The 23,660-nt window shown below is 44.0% G+C and overlaps 1 protein-coding gene across 1 annotated transcript in view; it reads right to left on the minus strand.

Annotated features, from left to right (window-relative positions):
* Positions 1-23,660, minus strand: part of VAV1 (vav guanine nucleotide exchange factor 1) — a 292,912-nt gene that overhangs the window by 207,220 nt on the left and 62,032 nt on the right. Inside the window, exon 2 of the mRNA XM_063954104.1 lies at positions 5,148-5,264. Coding sequence (XP_063810174.1) covers positions 5,148-5,264 — 117 coding nt within the window. The remainder of the gene's footprint in view (positions 1-5,147; positions 5,265-23,660) is intronic.

Consider the following 23,660-nt stretch of genomic DNA (forward strand, 5'->3'; position numbering starts at 1 on the left):
GGTCATTGGTACGGAATCATCTGGAATACTGTGTCCAGTTCTGGAGGCCATATCTCCAGAAGGCTATAAATAAATTAGAGACTGTGCAAAGAAGGGCAACTAGCATGGTGCATGGCCTACATCACAAAACTTACCCAGAAAGACTAAAACATCTCAATATGTATAGTTTGGAGCAGAGAAGATTAAGGGGGGGAATGATAAACTTTTTCAAATACACCAAGGGTTTTAATAAAGTACAGGAGGGAAACATTCTTCAAAGTAAGAGACATATTAGAACTTGAGGACATACACCGAAACTGGAAGGAGGTAGGTTCAGGGGAATTTTTAAGTAAAAATGACTTAACAGTAAGGGTAGTGGATAAGTGGAATAGCCTCCCATCAGAGCCTGAGGTGGTGGAGGCTAAGACTGTAGAGCAGGCATGTCCAAACTGTGGCCCTCCAGCTGTTGAGAAACTACACATCCCAGCATGCCCTGACACAGCTTTAGCATTCTCTGACAGCAAAACTGTGTCAGGGCATGCTGGGATATGTAGTTTCACAACAGCTGGAGGGCCGCAGTTTGGACATGCCTGCTGTAGAGCAATTGAAACATGCTTGGAATAGGTATATGAATAGCCTTTCAAAGACCTAAGGATTAAAAAGGGTTAAGATTACCTAAAGGATAAAAAAAAAGGTGCAGACTAGATGAGCCAAGTGGTTCTTATCTGCTGTCAAATTCTATGTTTCTATTACAGAGAAGGGAAACAGGGAAAGCGCAGCATATATCTTTGATATCTCCTGCCGAACGATTGTAATACTTTCAGGGGATATCACGGTTTTTCAGATGATTTCCCACAAAATGTGTATAATAAATATGCCCCCAAAACATAACTGTTACATATCAGTGACTTTGTGTAGAAGACAAAGGGGCTGATTGATCACCGGTTCTGCCCACTGTGGATGTGTGCTCTGTGGAGCGCACCAGTCGCACCACCCTAATTACGACTGTGGTTATGGCTGCACCGCTGCAGGGCTAGTAAAATCATATTCTATACTACTCTATTGTCATAATATGAGCTGCTGGCCAGGCCAGGGGAAATTGGGGTTTCTAGGCAACTGGAAACCCCCTAAGATTGCCTATGAATGGGATGGAGAGTGGCAATCGGAATATTTAAAAAGTTGCAGAATCATTTTTCCATGATCTACAATAACAACTACTCGGAATGCAGAACATTAATATCAGTCCAAATCAAGAGTAACAGAAAATACATGGAATAGCAATTTAGACCAAGGTGGGGAACAACAGTTATATACTCCTAGATGGTCTCTTCAGCATAAATAGTGTGTTAGTTTTCAATTTTGCATGTACGTGATCTTCCCAAGTCCTTGTACCGACCCACAGATGTTATTTTATGTTTTACAACCTCTGAAAGGGTGTGGTTCATAGGGTCGACAGTGTCTAGGTCGACCATGTTTGGGTCGCCCACTATTGATCGACAGTAACTAGGTCGACAGGGTCTCTAGGTCAACATGGTCTAGGTCGACAAGTCAAAAGGTCGGCATGAGTTTTTAATGTGTTTTTGGTGTTCTTTTCTCCGTACAGTGACCGGGAACCCCAATTAGTGCACCGCTTCACTCGTCATGCTAGGTTACTATTCCAATCGTAGTCCGCTTGGATCGTTAAGTATGAAAAGTTCAAAAAAAGAAAAAAAATGTGAAAACCTCATGTTGACCTTTTGACCTGTCAACCTAGAACTTGTCGACCTAGAGACCCTGTTGACCTTGACACCCTGTTGACCTACTTACTGTCGACCAATAGTGGTCGACCTAAACATTGTCGACCTAGAGACCGGATCCCCTCTGAAATATGTGTTGATGCTGCTAGCACTAAAGTAATGCAAATAATAAACTGACTTGCAAACATATACACAAATGTCTATCAAGTCTGGAGCATTCTGAAGTTCAGGAAAATAGAATGGAGTTATATAGGAGTTATATAGGAATGCTTATTAAGTACAAAACTGCAAGGAACCTTTGAGACATGTTAATGAATATGCTTCTAATAGTGCCTATGGGATTGAGCTCTAAAACATAAGGAGACCAATCATGTTTTGGAATACTTTGTTTCTCACCCTTAGGGCTCTATTTATTAACATTATTTTTACTAAAATAATGTGGAAAAAGGGTGCTTTCACACCCTTTTCACATTATTTTAGTATCACCTGACTGTATTAAAGGGCATTTGGAGCAGTTTTCATGAAAAACTGCTCCAAACCCTTTAATTCACTTTTTTTTTAGTAACCCACATCGCATTCCCCATACTTATAATGGGAAATGTGATGTGGCCAAATTTACGAGAGAAAAAAAAAGTGAAAAAATACCGCAGTGTGCCCTGTGATATTATCGCCAGCTCAGGCTGGCGAGTTCACAGGGCAGCACTGCGATGTGCACTCTTTTTCCCAGCTTTCTCTGCCCCTGGCAGAGAAAGCTGAGCGGGGACCCGGCAGAGTGATTAGCTATGTGTGTTCGATGGACACACATGCTGATCACAGTGTAAAAAACAAACAATAAAAAAAAACATACTCACCTGTCCTGGGCCGTTGCTCCGATGAGCGCTGCCGGGCGTCGGGTCCCCCATATGCTGCACTGGGACCCCGGTGCAGTAAAGTGATGCTGCAAAACGGCAGCACACTTTACAGCACTGGGGGTCACAATGCAGGAGAAGGACCCGGCGCCCGGTAGCCTCCTGAAGCAGTGTGGATCGGCTCCCTGGACAGGTGAGTATATTGATCTTCTGGGATGGGGTCCGTGGCATGCGGGGGTAGTCGCAACAGGGGGGTAACTGGGTGGCGGTGGTAGAGGCGGTGTCGGCTGGGGTGGCGCATGCGCAGCAGGACATCGGGGTATTTTTTATGAAAAATACCCAGATGATGCTGCGAAGAGGCATTGCAGGGACAGAACTTGACCGCAAGCTCTGTTATTGCATGCGATAATTGATACATCCCTGCGATGTAATCAATTATCGCAGTGCGAGTTTGGGCGATTTTATTACCTGTCATCCGCATCCTGGATGCGGATGGTGATAAATAGGCCCCTTAGGGTCTTGGCAAATTAGGTTGAATCAATTTAAGAGATAGCAAAGGCATATTCTACATTATGAAAATTGATGCAGATAATTTTCAGTGCAGCAATTTATCAAGCTTGGGAGCTTAGTTTTTAAAAGCTTAATAACAATAACTAACTCATCTGGAGATGTTGTTCGACCAGTGTTTCCCAAACCTGGGCCTCATGGGCCACTCACAGTCCAGTTACTAATGTCCATCCACAAGCATGGGTGGCTTAATGATTACCTCAGTCAGCTTGATTTACCCACCTGTGCTGAAGCAGAGATATCTCTAATGTCTGGACTAAGTGGGCCACGGGGACTGGGTTTGGTAAATCCTGGTATTCCCAACCTTACTCCTCAAGGCACACTAACAGTGCAGGTTTAGTGATATCCAGACTTCAGCTCAGATTACATCTTAATAACTGAGGTACTAATTGTCACCTGTGCTTAAGCATGGATATCACTAAAATCTGGACTGTTAATGTGTCTTGAGGGAGGTTGGGAATGCCTGCTCGAACCTATGGGCATAGTATGGCTGTAGAGGAGGGATATTCAACATATGGTCTACCAACTGTTGTAGAACTACACATCCCAGCATTCCCTGCCTCAGTTTTGCTATTAGGGCATGCTAAAATCATACCTCCCATCATGACCCTCTCCAGGAGGGACACAATGCCCTGCTGCTGGACTTCTCTCTTAATTTATGATTGCCATCACCTGTGCTGAACAGGTAATGGATAAGAAAGGTGTTTCACCACAGGTGATGGCAATCATAAATTAAGAGAGAAGTCCAGCAGTAGAGCATTCTGTCCCTCCTGGAGAGGGTCATGTTGGGAGGTATGGGTATGTAATATATTCCTATAAGTAGGCTTACCATAATATCCCTTTAAACCGGGACAATCATGCATTACAGGTTCCGTGGCTGATTAAAACCAGGAGAAATGCAGGCTAGAAGTCAGCCAACCACAGAACCTGTGTTATTCATCAGTGTCCCTGTTTAAAGGGGATCAGTATGATATCCCCGCTGTCAGGATCCCGACAGCTGGAATACCGGCGGTGAGCACAGTGTGTCTGCTCGCCACGCATCGGGCCCGGTGGTGACCTTTGGTCGCCCCACTAATCTAGTGTATTCCCCCAAGAGGGGATTCTGGGCGGCAGTCAGGATTTTGACCACTGGCATTTCACTGGGTGTTGGGATTCCGGCGTCGGTATCCTTACTGCTGGGATCCCGACAGCCGGCAAATTGACCGCATACTGTTTAAAGGGTTAGTATGGTAAGCTCATTGGAGAAGGACCCTCTTCCCTCCTGTTCTCAGGGGCCCTACACACTCGGCGATGCGCCGCCGAGGTGCCCGACGGCCGATACGGCCGACGAGCAACCCGGCGGCGGGGGGGCAGTGACGGGGGAAGTGAAGTTTCTTCACTCCCCCCGTCACCCGGCTGCATTGAAGTGCAGGCAAATATGGACGAGATCGTCCATATTGGCCTGCATGCACAGCCGACGGGAGATCAGCGATGAACGAGCGCGGGGCCGCGCATCGTTCATCGCTGGAGTCTCCACACTGAAAGATATGAACGAGTTCTCGTTCATTTATGAACGAGATCGTTCATATCTTTCAGAATATCGGCATGTGTGTAGGGCCTATCACAGTCCTCTTCTCTTGCACTTCAATTACAGCTCTCTACTACTCAGCGACCATCTATACCTGCATCTCTACATATCAGCTGTAGTGTGTACTGAGAACTGTGTTGCTGTTACCTGTGCTCTGTTTTAGTTTTTCAGTTACTGTAATGTAAAGTCCTGTGTACCCTGTATTGTTCTACTGTATACTGTATGTACGGCGCTGTGAACCACTTGTGGCGCCTTCAAAATAAAACGTAGCAATAAGCCTACCTACAAGAAATTATATGAAGGGTCTTTAAAGATCCCCTTAACTCTTAAATAACTCAGCTCTTGTTATTTCAACAAATTGGGGTAAGGAACAGCACACTGCGCACACTGAAAGTCTACATGGTGGCATTTATGGGTAATGTAATAATACATGTACAGTAACATTCATACCTTTCCGAAATCTCTGACATCAAATAGATCAAAAGCCTCAAACAGATCAGCTCTGCGCATCCCAAACTTTTCAGTGCATGTGGAAAGAAATGTTCGAATATTCTTCAAGCAAAGAAACTGAAAGAGGAGAGCAGAGTCAATAAAAGTAATGTCTCATAGTAGAAAGTGGAGAAGCAATCTATGCAAGCATACAAAGTATATTTTATAGGACCAGCTCTAGGGGAAATTACATAAGGCACTGGGTAATGTACACCTTTTACACCTGTTGACAGGGTTGATACACATATAGATGTACAGGGCAGGATGTATCATGCTTTACGTTTTGCATGCAATACATCCTGTAACCTATTACATGCATAGTGGTGTTTATTAACTCAGTCAGTATGCATGAATAATTGCGAGTATAAACGCAAATGACAGTTCTTCCGATGAGAGCTGGCTTTGCAATGTGAGGACTTCCTGGTTTATGACCCGGAAGTCCTACTGTGCATGTGCAGCCGTCGGCCATCTCGAATTTAAAAAATTACACTGAGGCGCCATTTTGGAAATTGGAACTGCTGCCAAACTCTGCAGAATGGCAGGCAGGGATTGGATCTTCTCGGATCCAGGCCTGCTGCTAACACGCGCACCTCCGCTCGGCGCTAATGGCCACATCTCTGCCATGTCCCTGCCGCTTATGCCCACTACCCATCCAGTGATGACAGCGAATCACGTTTGCCTCACTCATATGGGTTGAAAGCACGTCAAAGAGATAATACTATAGGTGCCACTTACAGTTCTTTTTTTAATGGTCTTTTACTGCCTACGGCTTGGCTCCTCTCTCACTTCCTCGCCTTTACCATTGGCAGTGTGAGGCACCACTCTTGGTGCTTACGAAATCAATGTTACATTGTAATGATTAAAATAGTATAAAGCATATGCTTCTGGCACAGAATATATGTCATAAGTGTCTTCTTTGTATTATTTTAATAATTGATGTTCTGCCTCTCCGGACTGCATGTCCCTGCGCCACCCACCTGTGCAATTCAAAACATTTAGGGTTTGATTCTGATTCACAAGTGAAGATGCAAAGCAGCAGCCAGATGTAATACCATATTTATTTATTTATTTATTTACAGTTTCTTATATAGCGCTTCAAATTCCGTTGCGCTTTACAATTAGAAACAACAGTGATAAAACAAAACTGGGTAATAACAAACAGTCATAGAGGTAATACGGCCCTGCTTGCAATCCTACAATCTATGTCATACCTCCTAACTGTCTTGATTTTCGTGAGACAGTCCAGTTTTTGTGTGACTGTCCCAGTGTCCCACCCACGGGGATGCAGTGTCCCTCGGTGGGGGGAGGCAGTTGGGAGGCTCCCTGTCACTTGCAGCTCTGTAGTGAATAGACGCTGCTTTGCAGCGAAGCCACACCCCTTTCACAGAGGCCACGTTCCCTATTTGGGGGCATTGTTTTTCGAGACAGCAGCTAGACGGACTGGGAGTGACTCAATAAGGTGCTGGTAGGTTGGCACAGGTACATTTTGACGGAGCCTATTTACCCCAGTCAGGAGCACAGGAACGGAGGACGAACCATCCCCTGGCCAATGTTCATCACTGACCTAATCTGGAGGATACAACATCTATACAATTGCTCTAGGAGGACTGTACAAACTGTAATGCATGAGGAGCTCGTCTTAAAGACTATGGAGCCTAATGTCCTCTAACGGCGATTCATCAACCTCCATTTGGACACACACTCCTACTCTGATTTGGGCATTTGGACTAACATCTCTGCCACAGGGGAATAATATTGGAACGGACTCCACAATTATTTACAGCTAGTTAATCATCCCTTTTTTAATATAGTTATATAGTAATATATAGCATGTATATGTATGTAAGTATATACAGTTGTGCTCATAAGTTTACATACCCTAGCAGAATTTGTGATTTTCTGCCCATTTGTCAGAGAATATGAATGATAACTCACAAACTTTTCTTTCACTCACGGTTAGTGGTTGGGTGAAGCCATTTATTGTCAAACAACTGTGTTTACTCTTTTTAAATCATAATGACAACAGAAACTACCCAAATGACCCTGATCAAAAGTTTACATAGCCCAGTTCTTTTTTCTTTTTCAACATTAAGTTTTTATTTATGGTATAGAAGCAAAACAAGAATACAGAAAAGACAAAAGAGACTAGAATAACAATGGGGCAAAAACAATATTATAGGGGGAGAGACAGGACATCCAAAAACAGTACATAGAACACAAAAATATACATAAATCATGAATTTTCTGCAGATAGAGGTCTGTCCGAGTCACAGAAGGCTCTGTATGGCGTGGGACGAAGGAGAGACCACCTTATTCTTGGAAATATATGTATGCCATGGGAGCCACTTCATAGTAGGGGAGGAGGGGGATGTAGAGTATGCAGCATCCCTGGTTTCCATCTCAAAATGCAAGTGGGTCTTAGAGATAACTTTTGCAAGGGGGGGGGGGGAGAAGGGGGATTTCCAGTTTTGAGCAATTGTAGCTCTGGCTGCAGTTAGAACGTGACCAAGGACATAGCGAGTTAACTTGGGGACAGTGTCTGGGTACCAGTGCAGCAATGCTAATGAAGGGTCTTGAGTCGGGCTAAGGTCAGTGATCGAGTGAATAAGGTTGTATACTTTATTCCAAAAGGAGCGCAGGGCAGGGCAATCCCAGAAAACATGTAAGAGTGTACCTTTATGGTGGCAGAGGCGCCAACAGAATTTAGAGGTGGTCGGACAGATCTTGTGTAGTTTAGAAAGGGTGAAATACAGTCTATGTAATAATTTAATGTGCATTTTGGTGTGATTAGTACATTTAGAAAGAGAGAAAGAATAAAGATGAATAGATTCCCACTGCTTAAGAGTGAAAGTACGATGGAGATCAGTTTCCCACTTAATTTGAGCAGCAGATTTAGTTGTGGCAATCGAAGGTGACAGCAAATTATACCAGTCAGAAATGGCTCCACCTGATGAAAGTTTAGTCAATCTATTCAGGACACTGTCAGTGGGGAGTTGGAAGACGTTAGGGCTAATGGTCATATCGTCTATCCAATGTTTAGATTGGTGATAATAGAGCCAGGCTGAAGGGTCGAGGTTATATTTAGCTTGTAGATCTGAAAACGACAGAAGGGAGGCTGGGGAGAAGATGTCAGTGAGAGATTCCATATCTAAACGTCTCCAGTAGGAGAAGTGGAGCTAAGGCAATACTTTATCCAATGCAGAGAAATGTTTCTAGTGGGCACCATAATGTTAAATGAAGGTGAAAGTCTAGAGTCCCAAATCGTCAGGACGTCGGATATGGAAGAGGGTGACAATGGATAGTGGGGGCGGAGTTGTCGGGGTAGCCACAGGAGATCGGTGAGGGGGAAGTCCCGGAATAAGGCACGTTCTAGATCCACCCATGGTTTAGAGTGGGAGGGGAGAGACAGGTCGGACAGTTGGGAAAGCATAGACGCCTCATGGTACCTGAGTAAATCAGGGAACATACCCCAGTTCTTAATACCGTGTTTTGCCCCCTTTAACATCAATTGATACACAGGAAAATGGAAAGTGATAGGCGCAAAACACATATAAAAGAGTCCTTACATCTGATATAGATGAATGTAAGAAAGTCCCCTTGTAATCCCTTTCTAGAGTGTTTGTAGGTGTCCTCTGTAACGTCCTCCAAAATGTAGTCTCTTATCTCAAGACAAAAAAGCAAATCATAGGGCAGACCAATTTGGAAAAGGACGGGACAACAAAATTTATTTCACAGAACACTCACAATAGGTAAAAGAATACAAGGCATATAACCACACACGTAGGTGGGTAAACATGGTGCTGGCAGCTGGAAAACGAATTACCCTCCCAAGAGGAAACACTGAAGAGTCCGGACTTCTACAGCGGATCAGAAGGGAAGAAGGTCATCCAAAGAAGACAGCTCCACTGCTCCACACCTGGTACCACTAGCTTGACGCGTTTCGGACGCTAAGGTCCTTCATCAGAAGCATAGTGGTAGTCTCTTAGAGGGGCATATTTATACCCCTAAATATCATGTACAATTAGCCACACAAATGTCTTATTTTGCCCGCCAAAAAACGCGGCGTTTCCAGCCGCGACCGGAAGTCGTCACCCCCGGAAGCGGAAGTGCGTGTGCGTTCCAGCGGTGAAGACAGGAAGTAGTTTTTGCATTCCATCTCCGGGAAATTAGGCGGAACTTGATGTAATCAAACAGAAGCTCTGTTATCTTGTCCTCCAATCATATCAAAGCAAAAAACGTCCATATGTTCATCATAAAAGAAAATAAAAGCAAACAAAAAAGGGATCAGGAGAATGTAGTTCCGAATAAAAACAATAGAACAATAGCAGCAAGAGACTTCATATTTTACAGCAGTAGTGGATTATAAACACATTTTTAAAAAAATATTTATAAAAAACACATTTATAAAAATTAATAAAAAACATTATAAAAAACATTATAAAAACCACTTCAACTCAAATTCACCATTGAGTCCTCCTGGAGTCAATGTTTTTAAAGTGTGGATCCACTTCATTTCTGCCTTTGCCAATCTTATATCATCATCTTTGTTTTTCCAAGATGGCAGAATAGCTTGTATTCCCCAGAAGGACTTAATTGCCCCTGGGTTAGAGTTATGGGCTTTCTTGAAGTGGGCTGATACCGTGTGAGTTTCAAGTCCCTTTTTAATGTTATAAGTGTGTTCAGCTAAACGAACTTTCAGGTTTCTACTGGTTTTACCAATATAAACCAGCCCACACTTACATTCTAACCCATACACGACATTTTTCGAACCAGTAGAAACCTGAAAGTTCACCATTGACTCCAGGAGGACTCAATGGTGAATTTGAGTTGAAGTGGTTTTTATAATGTTTTTTACAATGTTTTTTATTAATTTTTATAAATGTGTTTTTTATAAATATTTTTAAAAAAATGTGTTTATAATCCACTATTGCTGTAAAATATGAAGTCTCTTGCTGCTATTGTTCTATTGTTTTTATTCGGAACTACATTCTCCTGATCCCTTTTTTGTTTGCTTTTATTTTCTTTTATGATGAACATATGGACGTTTTTTGCTTTGATATGATTGGAGGACAAGATAACAGAGCTTCTGTTTGATTACATCAAGTTCCGCCTAATTTCCCGGAGATGGAACGCAAAAACTACTTCCTGTCTTCACCGCTGGAACACACACGCACTTCCGCTTCCGGGGGTGACGACTTCCGGTCGCGGCTGGAAAGTACGCCGCGTTTTTTGGCGGGCAAAATAAGACATTTGTGTGGCTAATTGTACATGATATTTAGGGGTATAAATATGCCCCTCTAAGAGACTACCACTATGCTTCTGATGAAGGACCTTAGCGTCCGAAACGCGTCAAGCTAGTGGTACCAGGTGTGGAGCAGTGGAGCTGTCTTCTTTGGATGACCTTCTTCCCTTCTGATCCGCTGTAGAAGTCCGGACTCTTCAGTGTTTCCTCTTGGGAGGGTAATTCGTTTTCCAGCTGCCAGCACTCTGTTTACCCACCTACGTGTGTGGTTATATGCCTTGTATTCTTTTACCTATTGTGAGTGTTCTGTGAAATAAATTTTGTTGTCCCGTCCTTTTCCAAATTGGTCTGCCCTATGATTTGCTTTTTTGTCTTAAGATAAGAGACTACATTTTGGAGGACGTTACAGAGGACACCTACAAACACTCTAGAAAGGGATTACAAGGGGACTTTCTTACATTCATCTATATCAGATGTAAGGACTCTTTTATATGTGTTTTGCGCCTATCACTTTCCATTTTCCTGTGTATCAATTATCTGTGGAATTTTTTGTGAAAGGTTCCAGTGTTAGTGGTTGGCTGCACACACAATATTGGCAGCGCATGGTGTTTAATTTATTTCCGCATTCCCTTTAACATCAATGACAGCTTGAAGTCTTTTGTGGTAGTTGTGGATGAGGCTCTTTATTTTCTCAGATGGTAAAGCTGCCCATTCTTCTTGGCAAAAAGCCTCCAGTTCCTGTAAATTCTTGGGCTGTCTTGCATGAACTGCACTTTTGAGATCTCCCCAGCGTGGCTCAATGATATTGAGATCAGGAGACTGAGATGGCCACTCCAGAACCTTCACTTTATTCTGCTATAGCCAATGACAGGTCGACTTGGCCTTGTGTTTTGGATCATTGTCATGTTGGAACGTCCAAGTACGTCCCATGCGCAGCTTCCGGGCTGATGAGTGCAAATTTTCATCCAGTATTTTCTGATAACATGCTGCATTCATCTTGCCATCAATTTTAACCAAGTTTCCAGTGCCTTTGTAGCTCACACATCCCCACAACATCAGCGATCCACCTTTGTGTTTCACAGTAGGAATGGTGTACCTTTCATCATAGGCCTTGTTGACTCCTCTCCAAATGTAACGTTTATGGTTGTGGCCAAAAAGTTACATTTTGGTCTCATCACTCCAAATGACTTTGTTCCAGAAGTTTTGAGGCTTGTCTCTGTGCTGTTTGGAGTATTGTAAGCGGGATGCTTTGTGGCATTTGTGTAGTAATGGCTTTCTTCTGGCGACCCGACCATGCATCCCATTTTTCTTCAAATGCCTCCTTATTGTGCATCTTGAAACAACCACACCACTTTTTTTTCAGAGTCCTGTATTTCAGCTAAAGTTATTTGTGGATTTTTCTTTGCATCCCGCACAATTTTCCTGGCAGTTGTGGCTGAAATTTTTGTTGGTCTACCTGACAGTGATTTGGTTTCCACAGAATCCCTCATTTTCCACTTCTTAATTAGAGTTTGAACACTGCTGATTGGCATTTTCAGTTGCTTAGGTATCTTTTTATATCCCTTTCCTGTTTTATACAGTTCAATTACCTTTTCCCGCAGATCCTTTGACAATTCTTTTGCTTTCCCCATGACTCAGAATCCAGACACGTCAGTGCAGCACTGGATAAAAGATGCAAGGGTCTTTCAGGAGTCCAGAAACTCACTGACCTTTTATACACAGACACTGATTACAAGCAAACAGATCACAGGTGAGGATGGTTACCCTTAGTAGCCATTCAAACCGTTTGTGTCAACTTGTGTGCACGTTATCAGGCCAAAATCTCCAGGGTATGTAAACTTTTGATCAGGGTCATTTGGGTAGTTTCTGTTGTCATTATGATTTAAAAAGAGTAAACACAGTTGTTTGACAATAAATGGCTTCACCCAACCACTAACCGTGAGTGAAAGAAAAGTTTGTGAGTTATCATTCATATTCTCTGACAAATGGGCAGAAAATCACAAATTCTGCTAGGGTATGTAAACTTATGAGCACAACTGTATATATATATATATATATATATATATATATATATATACAGTATATATATATATATATATATATATAGAGAGAGAGAGAGAGAGATCTATCTATCTATCTATCTATCTATCTATCTATCTATCTATCTATCTATCTATCTATCTATCTATCTATCTATCTATCTGAAATGTCCCTATATAAGTATGCGAGTATGCATATGGCTTCATGCATATAGTCATACCGCACATGAAGGGTAATTCTGAGTTGATCGCAGGGGGAATTTTGTTAGCAGTTGGGCAAAACCATGTGCACTGCAGGGGAGGCAGATATAACATGTGCAGAGAGAGTTAGATTTGGGTGGGTTATTTTGTTTCTGTGCAGGGTAAATACTTACTGCTTTATTTTTACACTGCAATTTAGATTGCAGATTGAACACACCACACCCAAATCTAACTCTCTCTGCACATGTTAAATTTGCCTCCCCTGCAGTGCACATGGTTTTGCCCAACTGCTAACAAAATTCTTGCTGCGATCAACTCGGAATTACCCCCATGGGGGGTAATTCCGAGTTGATCGCAGCAGCAAATTTGTTAGCAGATGGGCAAAACCATGTGCACTGCAGGGGACAGATATAACATTTACAGAGAAAGTTAGATTTGGGTGGGTTATATTGTTTCTGTGCAGAGTAAATACTGTCTGCTTTATTTTTACACTGCAATTTAGATTTCAGTTTGAACACACCCCACCCAAATATAACTCTCTGCACATGTTACATCTGTCCCCTCCTGCAGTGCACATGGGCCCTCATTCCGAGTTGATCGCTCGCAAGACGAATTTAGCAGAGTTGCTCACGCTAAGCCTACGCCTACTGGGAGTGTATCTTAGCTTCTTAAAATTGCGACCGATGTATTCGCAATATTGCGATTACAAACTACTTAGCAGTTTCAGAGTAGCTTCAGACTTACTCGGCATCTGCGATCAGTTCAGTGCTTGTCGTTCCTGGTTTGACGTCACAAACACACCCAGCGTTCGCCCAGACACTCCCCCGTTTCCCCGGCCACTCCTGCGTTTTTTCCGGAAACGGTAGCGTTTTTTCCCGCACGCCCATAAAACGGCCTGTTTCCGCCCAGTAACACCCATTTCCTGTCAATCACATTACGATCGCCGGAGCGATGAAAAAGCCGTGAGTAAAAATACTATCTCCATTGTAAAATTACTTGGCGCAGTCGCAGTGCGAATATTGCGCATGCGTACTAAGCGGAATTTCACTGCGATGCGATGAAAAATACCGAGCGAACGACTCGGAATGAGGGCCATGGTTTTGCCCATCTGCTAACAAATTTCTAAATTACCCCCATGGTTTTCTGAATTACCCCCAACTCTGAATTACCCCCAGGGTTTTCCATCCGCAGAGGTCCTCATTAGCCTCTCCACTTACACCAGCTGCATGCTAGATTTAAAAGATCTGTCAGCTACAAGCGGCAATCCGCTGTACTGTACGCGCACACCTCAAACTAGCATGACAATCCGGATACAGGCCCATGCCACTCCCACCAGATGGGTTATGTGCAGCCGTTACCGCTTAGAAACACCATTTCACAAACACAGAGATCATGTCACACATGGTAATCAGGCTGTTCTCAGACAAGGTGAGGCACGTGTGAACTCTGCAGTTGCTTTTTGCATGTGCAGTCTGCTGCTGCTGAGATGTTACCACAAGTAAACAACATGCATATCACAGGCTATTTTCAGCATGTGCACTGCCACAACCCATGCTATTCATTCAGAAAATGCTTATCGTGCCACTTGCGTTATAATTCTACAGTTCCCGACCTGGCGGAAAGTGCATAAAAAAGTAGGGAAAGCACCCTGTACCCAGTGGTGCAAGTAGAAATATTTTCTTAGTGGTACTGAGTGCCGAAAAATGGGCGTGGCCATGTGTTGTGAGGGGGCATGGCCACATGCTGCTAGTGGGAGTGGCTACTTGGCCACACAACAGCCCCACCCTTTTTTTATCTGGAGGCAAGGCTAAAAATATATAGAAATGCCTCCAGTATAATAGAAATATATAGTGATACCTCCAGTATAATAGAAATATATAGTAATGCCTCCAGTATAATATAAATATATAGTAATGCCTCCAGTATAATATAAATATATAGTGATACCTCCAGTATAATAGAAATATATAGAAATGCCTCCAGTATAATAGAAATATATAGTGATACCTCCAGTATAATAGAAATATATAGTAATGCCTCCAGTATAATAGAAATATATAGTAATGCCACCAGTATAATATAAATATATAGTGATACATCCAGTATAATAGAAATATATAGTAATGCCTCCAGTATAATAGAAATATATAGTAATGCCACCAGTATAATATAAATATATAGTGATACATCCAGTATAATAGAAATATATAGTAATGCCCCCAATTTAATAACAATATATAGTAATGCCTCCATTATACAGGAAAATACAGCCACTGTCGCACTCCCAGTAACCCTGACAAAGTGGGAGGAGCCGTCATGCTGCCAAGCACCATGGTCTTGTTGCTTTGTGGCACATTATAATTGTGGTAATGGCAAAGTGTGTGGCAGGTGGTACTGGGTACCCGCTGCTAAATTCTTATGGGTACTCCATACCCGAGCGTACCCGCATACTTGCACCGCTGCCTGTACCATAGAAAAGTGGCAAATAACACGGAATAACAATATAAAGGCAATTACCAGTCATAAGCATAGTATTACATGTCAAAGTGGGTAATTTTACTTTTATTTCTATTATCAGTGGAAATTTTTTAGTAAATAATTGTTAGTAATAATTTCACCAAATGATTGCCTTGTGAACAGGGGTGGGCAATAAGCAACGATCCAGCTGCGGGGGGACTACACATCCCAGAAAGCCCTGTCACAATTTTAGCATGCTCTAATGGCAAAATTGTGGCAGGACATGCTGGGGCGAGCAGTCCCACAATAGCTGCATCACCGCTTAATGCCTAACCCTACGCTACAGTATTTGGGGTACATAACATTTGTAAGCAATCTCCAAAAATATCTACAAGTTCAAAAACCACTTTCACATCAATACAACACCACAAAATACATGTCTCCCAAAATTAAACCCATTTGTGAGAATTTTACAGACAATTACCTGAAATACAACGGCATTCTTGGCCAAATTATGCTATTTATATGCATCCAAATACATTCTTACAATAAAATAAATATTTAATGCTAATTTTCACCAGCTCAAGGGCTGTGACCTAAAACCTGTGTTAATTTAACACAGATTTCCTAATTGAATAGCAAAAAGTAATTTTTTACCTGTGACGACCTGTGTTAACGGAACCCGTTGCTAACTAATCAACTTTTAAAAATGTTTTGACAAGTGTGTCTTCATATAGTATGCAAACTTACAGTACGATTAGACCATACATATTCCATGATGTATGTATGTTGTGATAATAGTTCACCTCCCACACACAGCTTTCCAATAGTGTTGATCCATATTTAATGCTAATTTAAATATGTAAATATGTAAATGTTATCATTATAAAAAAGGGTTTAAAGTAAAACATCAAATATTTGCTCAAAAAAGCATTTTTTTTTTGGTGTTTGTTTTTTTATACTTTGGACTTAAACACACTGGGAAGTTGTGGCTTGTTTAGTAAATAAACCCCTGTGTCACTAACTGTCATACATGGAGGAAGCAATGTTATGGTCTGAGGCTCCTTTGCTGGATCCCGAATCGGTGACTTGCACAAAGTCAACAAAATCCCGGCGCCTTTATTGCCCAGAAAAAAATCTAGCAGCTTTCCCAGGGGTAATTGGTTTATCTGAATAAATCTGCACACAATTTAAAATACTCTTTATCTACAAACAATAAAGGCACACACACTGAGGAAGCCGCCGAGGTTGGAAGGCGGGGAAACGCGTCTGTGTTCTTTCTCCCACTGACGGGATCGAGTGCTGCATACCTACTAGCCGGCCGGCTGATAATTGACCCATTGCTAACAGTGATCAGAGGAGGAGAAGTGTACGTATACTCCGGATAAGGCTGAGGCTACACAAACAGCCGGGAGGGACATCATCCGAAGTGAGTTGTTCCATGAACTCCAGACAAGGCTGAAAGTGAGAGCAATAGCCGGGAGGACGAATATTTGACCCTGCTGGGAGTCGTGACAGGTTTGCTCACTAAGTACCATCACGCTGTGACTTGGATTTGTGCATAAGAGCTCGGAATTATCCACAAACATATTGCATGGCCATGCAGGAATACATGTAACTATTGCATGTGACATTTAAATTGTTTGATAATGTTAGGGTCTCCTGCCCTGTGCTGCTACGTCGTCATGGCAACCGGGAGACAAGTGCTAGTGGAGTAACCTGAGCGCAGCTGATACTCCGGTTCGGGTCTTTTGCTGTGCAGTGGTTATAGGCTCTGTGCACGGCAGGGGATCCGGTGCTGGTTTTTGTGCTCACAGTCTGTGAGGTCTGAGTGGGGCGTGGACAGCACCTGCTTTATAAGGCCTCTTTTCAGGGTAAGCAGATGCTGCTGAATCTTTGTTGGTTAGTCAGTTCATGAAAGTTAGCCAGTACTGTGTAGCTTTGTATTTGTTTGTTGCTTACTGCAAATAGGCCTGGGGATTTGGTATTACACTCTGCCAATCCAGACCTAGCAGTAAGACTGGAGTCAGTCGTTTAGCTTGCTGGGGTTCTGTTACTACTCTGTGAACTTAGCAAGTTTGCGGCTGTATTCTAAGACTTGCCTGTCTAATCCTGTCTCACTGTGCTAGGTGTCAGGGGTCAGTTTAGTGGCAGTAAGCTAAAACCTGTGCACTGCAAGTGAGAATCAGGATTGTGGAGACTCTCCTTGTGTCTATCATTCCATCTCTGACCAAGGAGTTTACTGCCACACCCGTTGGTAACCCTTTAGGGTTTTGCTGTTGCCCTTAACAACAGCATTTCGGGTTCTCTACGTATTAAAACACAACATCTTGCTTTTTCCATCTGAGCAGTTGTAATACAAGGGAGATACCCAGTTCCTTAGCCTCTGGGCTTCTCTGTTCACTTTGTGTGTATTTTGTTACCCTATCACCTTCTGTGTACGTTATGTCATATTCCCCAGTTTGTCTGTGAGTCCATTTGTTTTGCATAACATATTCAGCAGCCTAATACTCCTGTTGAAATTTTGTGGGAATATGGAGCATACCCCTCAAAATACGTTGCAACAGGTGGTCGATCAGGTGCAGGTCCTGACTCGACAATTTAATGATTTGTCCATTAAAATGCACACCTCCCAGGCTGCTGGCGGAGCTCCCGCAGCAGCAGCACCTGCAGGGGTTAAGGAGCCGAAAGTAAATCTCCCGGATCGTTTTTCTGGAGATCGCTCGCAGTTCTTTTGTTTCAAGGAGAGCTGCAAGCTATACTTCCGGCTTAGGCCTCAGTCTTCTGGGTCGGAGATTCAGCGGGTGGGCATAGTGATTTCCTTGCTACAAGGAGACCCACAGGTCTGGGCATATGGGTTGCAGCCTGACTGTCCGTCGCTTAAAAGTGTTGATGCTTTTTTTACGGCACTGGGCATGTTGTATGATGACCCTGACAAGACGGCCTCAGCCGAGGCTCAGATTTCGATCCTTAAGCAAGGGCGAAGGCCAGTTGAGGTTTACTGTACGGAGTTTCGGAGGTTGGCCCATGATACCCAGTGGAATGACCCAGCCCTGAGACACCAGTACCGAAGAGGTCTTTCTAACCAGATAAAGGACCAACTGGTACAATATCCCTTGCCTGATAGCTTGGATCAGCTCATGCAGTTATCCATCCGGGTGGATAGACGACTGAGAGAGCGTAGGCTTGAAAGGGAGACTGAGATTTCCTTCCTTCCCAAGGGAACCTCAGACTCTGAGGAATTTTCTGAGGAGCCTATGCAGATTGGGGCTACCCGCCTCTCCTCGCGTGAGAAGACGCGGAGGAGACAGCAGGGGTTGTGTTTGTACTGTGGGAATAAAGGTCATGTGGTAGTATCATGCCCAGAAAAGCCGGAAAACTTCAGGGCCTGAGGGTGATGGGAAATATCCTGTCAGGCCAGAAGTCAGAATTTCCCAAGAAGACTTTTATCATTCCGGTGACCTTGAAGATCCTCGGTCAAACTGTCAAGACTGAGGTCTTTGTGGACAGTGGGGCCGACGGGGTTTTTATGGACCGCCAATTCGTCCTGAAACACTCTGTTCCCTTAGTACCCTTGGCATCGGAAATTGAGATTTGTGGGTTAAACGGGGAACCATTATCCCAAGGTAAAATTACCTCTTGCACTAGCCAGATTTCTTTGTTTATTGGAGCCACACACTCTGAAAAATTGTCCTTTTATGTGACTGTCTGTACTTTTGCCCCATTGGTGTTGGGGTTACCCTGGTTAAGGGCCCACAATCCTCAATTTGACTGGGTCTCTGGGGAGATTCTTAGTTGGGGTACTGATTGTTTCAGGAGTTGCTTGAGCCTTCCAGTCAGGCTCTCGCAGCTAAGTTTGCCAGGATTGCCAGGGTGTTATGCAGATTTTGCGGACGTGTTCTCCAAAAAAGTTGCAGAGGTACTACCTCCCCATCGCCCCTATGACTGTGCCATTGATTTGTTGCCAAATGCTAAGCTTCCCAAGAGCAGGTTGTACTCCCTGTCACGTCCTGAGACTCAGGCTATGGCAGAGTACATTCAGGAGAACTTGGCTAAGGGATTTATCAGACCTTCACAGTCTCCAGTTGGGTCGGGGTTCTTCTTCGTGGGTAAAAAGGACGGTTCGTTGCGACCCTGCATCGACTTCAGGGAATTGAACCGTATCACGATTAAAAACTCATACCCACTGCCTCTCATTTCGGTCTTGTTTGACCAGCTTCGTACTGCCACCATTTTTTCTAAGATTGACCTACGCGGTGCGTACAATCTAATCCGAATAAGAGAGGGGGATGAATGGAAGACTGCCTTTAATACCCACTCAGGGCATTATGAATATTTGGTGATGCCTTTTGGGCTCTGTAATGCCCCGGCAGTCTTCCAGGATTTCATGAATGATGTGCTCAGGGAATATTTGGATAGATTCTTAGTTGTATACTTAGATGACATCCTAATCTTCTCCCATTCCCTGGAGGAACATCGGAAGCATGTACGCTTAGTCCTCCAGAAACTCAGAGACCACCGGCTTGGGGCGAAGCTGGAGAAGTGCGAATTTGAAGTTCAGCAAATCGCATTTCTAGGATATATTATCTCCCCAGAAGGTTTCCAAATGGAGGGTTCCAAGGTACAGGCAGTCCTGGATTGGGTGCAGCCCACTAGTTTGAAGGCGCTTCAGCGTTTCCTGGGCTTTGCGAATTTTTATAGACGATTTATCGCTGGATTTTCGTCTATAGTGGCGCCCTTGGTGGCACTCACTAAGAAAGGGGCGGATGTTGCTCACTGGTCTTGTGAGGCTAAAGCGGCTTTTGCCCGTCTCAAAAGGGCATTTGTTTCGGCCAAGGTGCTGCGACACCCAGATCCAGAGCGTCCTTTTGTGGTGGAGGTGGATGCCTCTGAGATGGGTATTGGGGCAGTGCTTTCTCAGATGGGAGTGTCTGATAATCGCCTTCATCCCTGTGCTTACTTTTCCCGTAAATTTTCACCTGCCGAGATGAATTATGACGTGGGTAACCGGGAATTGTTGGCTATTAAGGATGCACTCGAGGAGTGGAGACACTGGCTTGAGGGGGCTAAGTTTGTGGTCTCAATTCTCACTGACCATAAGAATCTGGCATATTTAGAGTCAGCGAAGCGTCTCAATGCCAGGCAGGCACGATGGGCTTTGTTTTTTGCTCGCTTTAACTTTTTGATAACATATCGCCCTGGGTCAAAAAACATCAAGGCTGATGCGCTCTCGCGGAGTTTTGCTCCAATCCAGGAGACCACCGAGGAGCCGTTGCCCATTGTTTCCCCATCATGTATTAAAGTGGGCATTACCCAGGACCTCTTATCATTAGTCCTTAGAGCACAGGAGCAGGCTCCTCCAGACCTTCCGGTAGGTCTTTTGTTTGTGCCTCCTACGTTAAGACAGCGAGTGTTCCTGGAATTCCATGCCAAGAAGTCGGCAGGTCACCCGGGTATTGCCAGAACTCGGGAGTTGCTATCTAGGGCGGTGTGGTGGCCCTCGGTGGCTAAGGATGTGGATCAGTGGGTTCGGGCATGTGACATCTGTGCCCGAAATAAGACTCCTAGAGGGGTTCCTGTTGGCCCATTACATCCACTCTCTATCCCATCTAAGCCATGGACCCACATTTCAATGGATTTTGTGGTGGACTTGCCCAAATCCTCGGGGATGACAGCCATCTGGATTGTCGTTGACAGGTTTTCGAAGATGGCGCACTTCGTTCCACTGGTTGGGCTGCCATCAGCCAGACGCCTGTCTGAATTATTTATGCTGCATGTTGTGCGTCTCCACGGGTTGCCACTTGATGTGGTCTCTGACCGCGGATCCCAGTTTGTGGCCAAATTCTGGAGGGCATTTTGTTCCGATCTCCAGATTTCTGTCAGCTTGTCGTCAGGCTACCATCCGCAGTCTAATGGGCAGACTGAAAGGGTGAACCAGTCCTTGGAGCAGTTCCTCAGGTGTTATGTCTCCAAGTGTCAGACTGACTGGGTTGCTCATCTGTCCATGGCGGAGTTTGCCTATAACAACGCCGCTCACTCTGCTACAGGGATCTCTCCCTTCCTTTGTGTGTATGGGCATCATCCTAAGGCCAATTCTTTTGACCCCCTGGACTCCACGCCTTGTGGTTCCTCTGTGGTTTCGGTCCTTAGAGGTATTTGGCGGAAAGTGAAGAAAGCCCTTGTGTCTGTGTCATTAGTGACCAAAAGGGTTTTTGATAAGCGGAAAAGACCCTGCAGCTTCAAATTAGGAGACTTCGTCTGGTTGTCTACCAAGAATTTGAAGTTGAGACAGCCATCTCATAAGTTAGGGCCCCGGTTCATCGGCCCTTATAAGATCACCAGGGTTATCAATCCGGTGGCATTTCAGTTAGATCTGCCCCGTTCTTTGGGTATCAATAAAACATTTCATTGTTCCCTTTTAAAATGGGCGATTAGTAATCCTTCTTCCAGTGGAAGACCTTCCCCTCTTCTGATACGTGGCCAGAGGGAGTTTGTTGTTGAAAGGATTCTTGACTCCAAGGTGGTTCGGGGTCGGCTGTCATTTTTGGTGCACTGGAAGGGGTATGGCCCGGAGGAGCGGTCGTGGGTGCGCAGTTGTGATCTTCATGCCCCCAGACTGATACGCTCTTTCTTCTCGCAGTTCCCCGATAAACCCGGTGGTAGGGGTTCTTTGACCCCTCGTCAGAGAAAGGTACTGTTAGGGTCTCCTGCCCTGTGCTGCTACGTCGTCATGGCAACCGGGAGACAAGTGCTAGTGGAGTAACCTGAGCGCAGCTGATACTCCGGTTCGGGTCTTTTGCTGTGCAGTGGTTATAGGCTCTGTGCACGGCAGGGGATCCGGTGCTGGTTTTTGTGCTCACAGTCTGTGAGGTCTGAGTGGGGCGTGGACAGCACCTGCTTTATAAGGCCTCTTTTCAGGGTAAGCAGATGCTGCTGAATCTTTGTTGGTTAGTCAGTTCATGAAAGTTAGCCAGTACTGTGTAGCTTTGTATTTGTTTGTTGCTTACTGCAAATAGGCCTGGGGATTTGGTATTACACTCTGCCAATCCAGACCTAGCAGTAAGACTGGAGTCAGTCGTTTAGCTTGCTGGGGTTCTGTTACTACTCTGTGAACTTAGCAAGTTTGCGGCTGTATTCTAAGACTTGCCTGTCTAATCCTGTCTCACTGTGCTAGGTGTCAGGGGTCAGTTTAGTGGCAGTAAGCTAAAACCTGTGCACTGCAAGTGAGAATCAGGATTGTGGAGACTCTCCTTGTGTCTATCATTCCATCTCTGACCAAGGAGTTTACTGCCACACCCGTTGGTAACCCTTTAGGGTTTTGCTGTTGCCCTTAGCAACAGCATTTCGGGTTCTCTACGTATTAAAACACAACATCTTGCTTTTTCCATCTGAGCAGTTGTAATACAAGGGAGATACCCAGTTCCTTAGCCTCTGGGCTTCTCTGTTCACTTTGTGTGTATTTTGTTACCCTATCACCTTCTGTGTACGTTATGTCATATTCCCCAGTTTGTCTGTGAGTCCATTTGTTTTGCATAACAGATAACAAGACATTCAACTGCAGTATATAAATCACAGACAAATACCAAATATATAGGAAAGGGTCGCAGAAGTGCACTTCTAATTGGTTACATGGTATAAGTTCACTAGACAGCAAGTGTGTTACCAGTGGAGGTAATACAAAGTATCACCTGAAGTACATTTAATATAGATTTGATGGGAATATACATTGTGGTTTTTTAAGGTTATTTTTATAGTGATTCTTAAATATATGTAATTTATGCATACTGGCCGGTATGAATTTGTGTTTTAATATATAATCATCATATAATAAAATCTACGAACAGATTAAATTTGCGCTTCCTATTGTCTTTTTCTACTTGCACAAAGTGACTGGCACCCTGACACAAAAGGGCTACATGCAATACCATCTGGTCCAATCTCAGTGGTGCAAGTAGAAATATTTTCTTAGGGGTACGGAGTGTGCTGAAAAATAGGTGTGGTCATGTGTCATGAGGGGGCATGGCCACATAACACTAGGGGGAGTGGCTACATTACACTAGGCCACACAGCATAGTCCTTTTTCTTTGCACTTTGGAGGCAAAATCTAAGTGCCAGTGTGCAGTGGGTGGTACTGCTGCGTACCTGCTGCCAAATTCTTAAGGGTACTCTGTACCCGAGTATACCTGCATAAATGCACCACTGTCCAAGCCTATCCTGATGTTGGATAACCCTGTTTTTTAGTACTGGCCAACTGGACTATATAATTCTTCTAGATGGCAAATGCACATAATAACTTCTGTTCTTATTTTAATTCTCTATAAATTAATATTGAAAAGGTTAATTTAAAATACTTCAAGTATGATATAATTAAATGTGTTACATTTGTCATATATCTGTGCACCAAGATTTGCTGGGGACAGGCTTAGCTGCAATCACTGGCGTTTCTACAATGGGTGCGGTGCACACGGGCCCCTGAGTCCAGAGGGGGCCCCTAAGTCCAGAGGGGGCCCCCACTGCACACGCTGCACCCATTTT

This window comes from Pseudophryne corroboree, chromosome 2, assembly GCF_028390025.1.
Source record: "Pseudophryne corroboree isolate aPseCor3 chromosome 2, aPseCor3.hap2, whole genome shotgun sequence".
NCBI lineage: Eukaryota > Metazoa > Chordata > Amphibia > Anura > Myobatrachidae > Pseudophryne > Pseudophryne corroboree.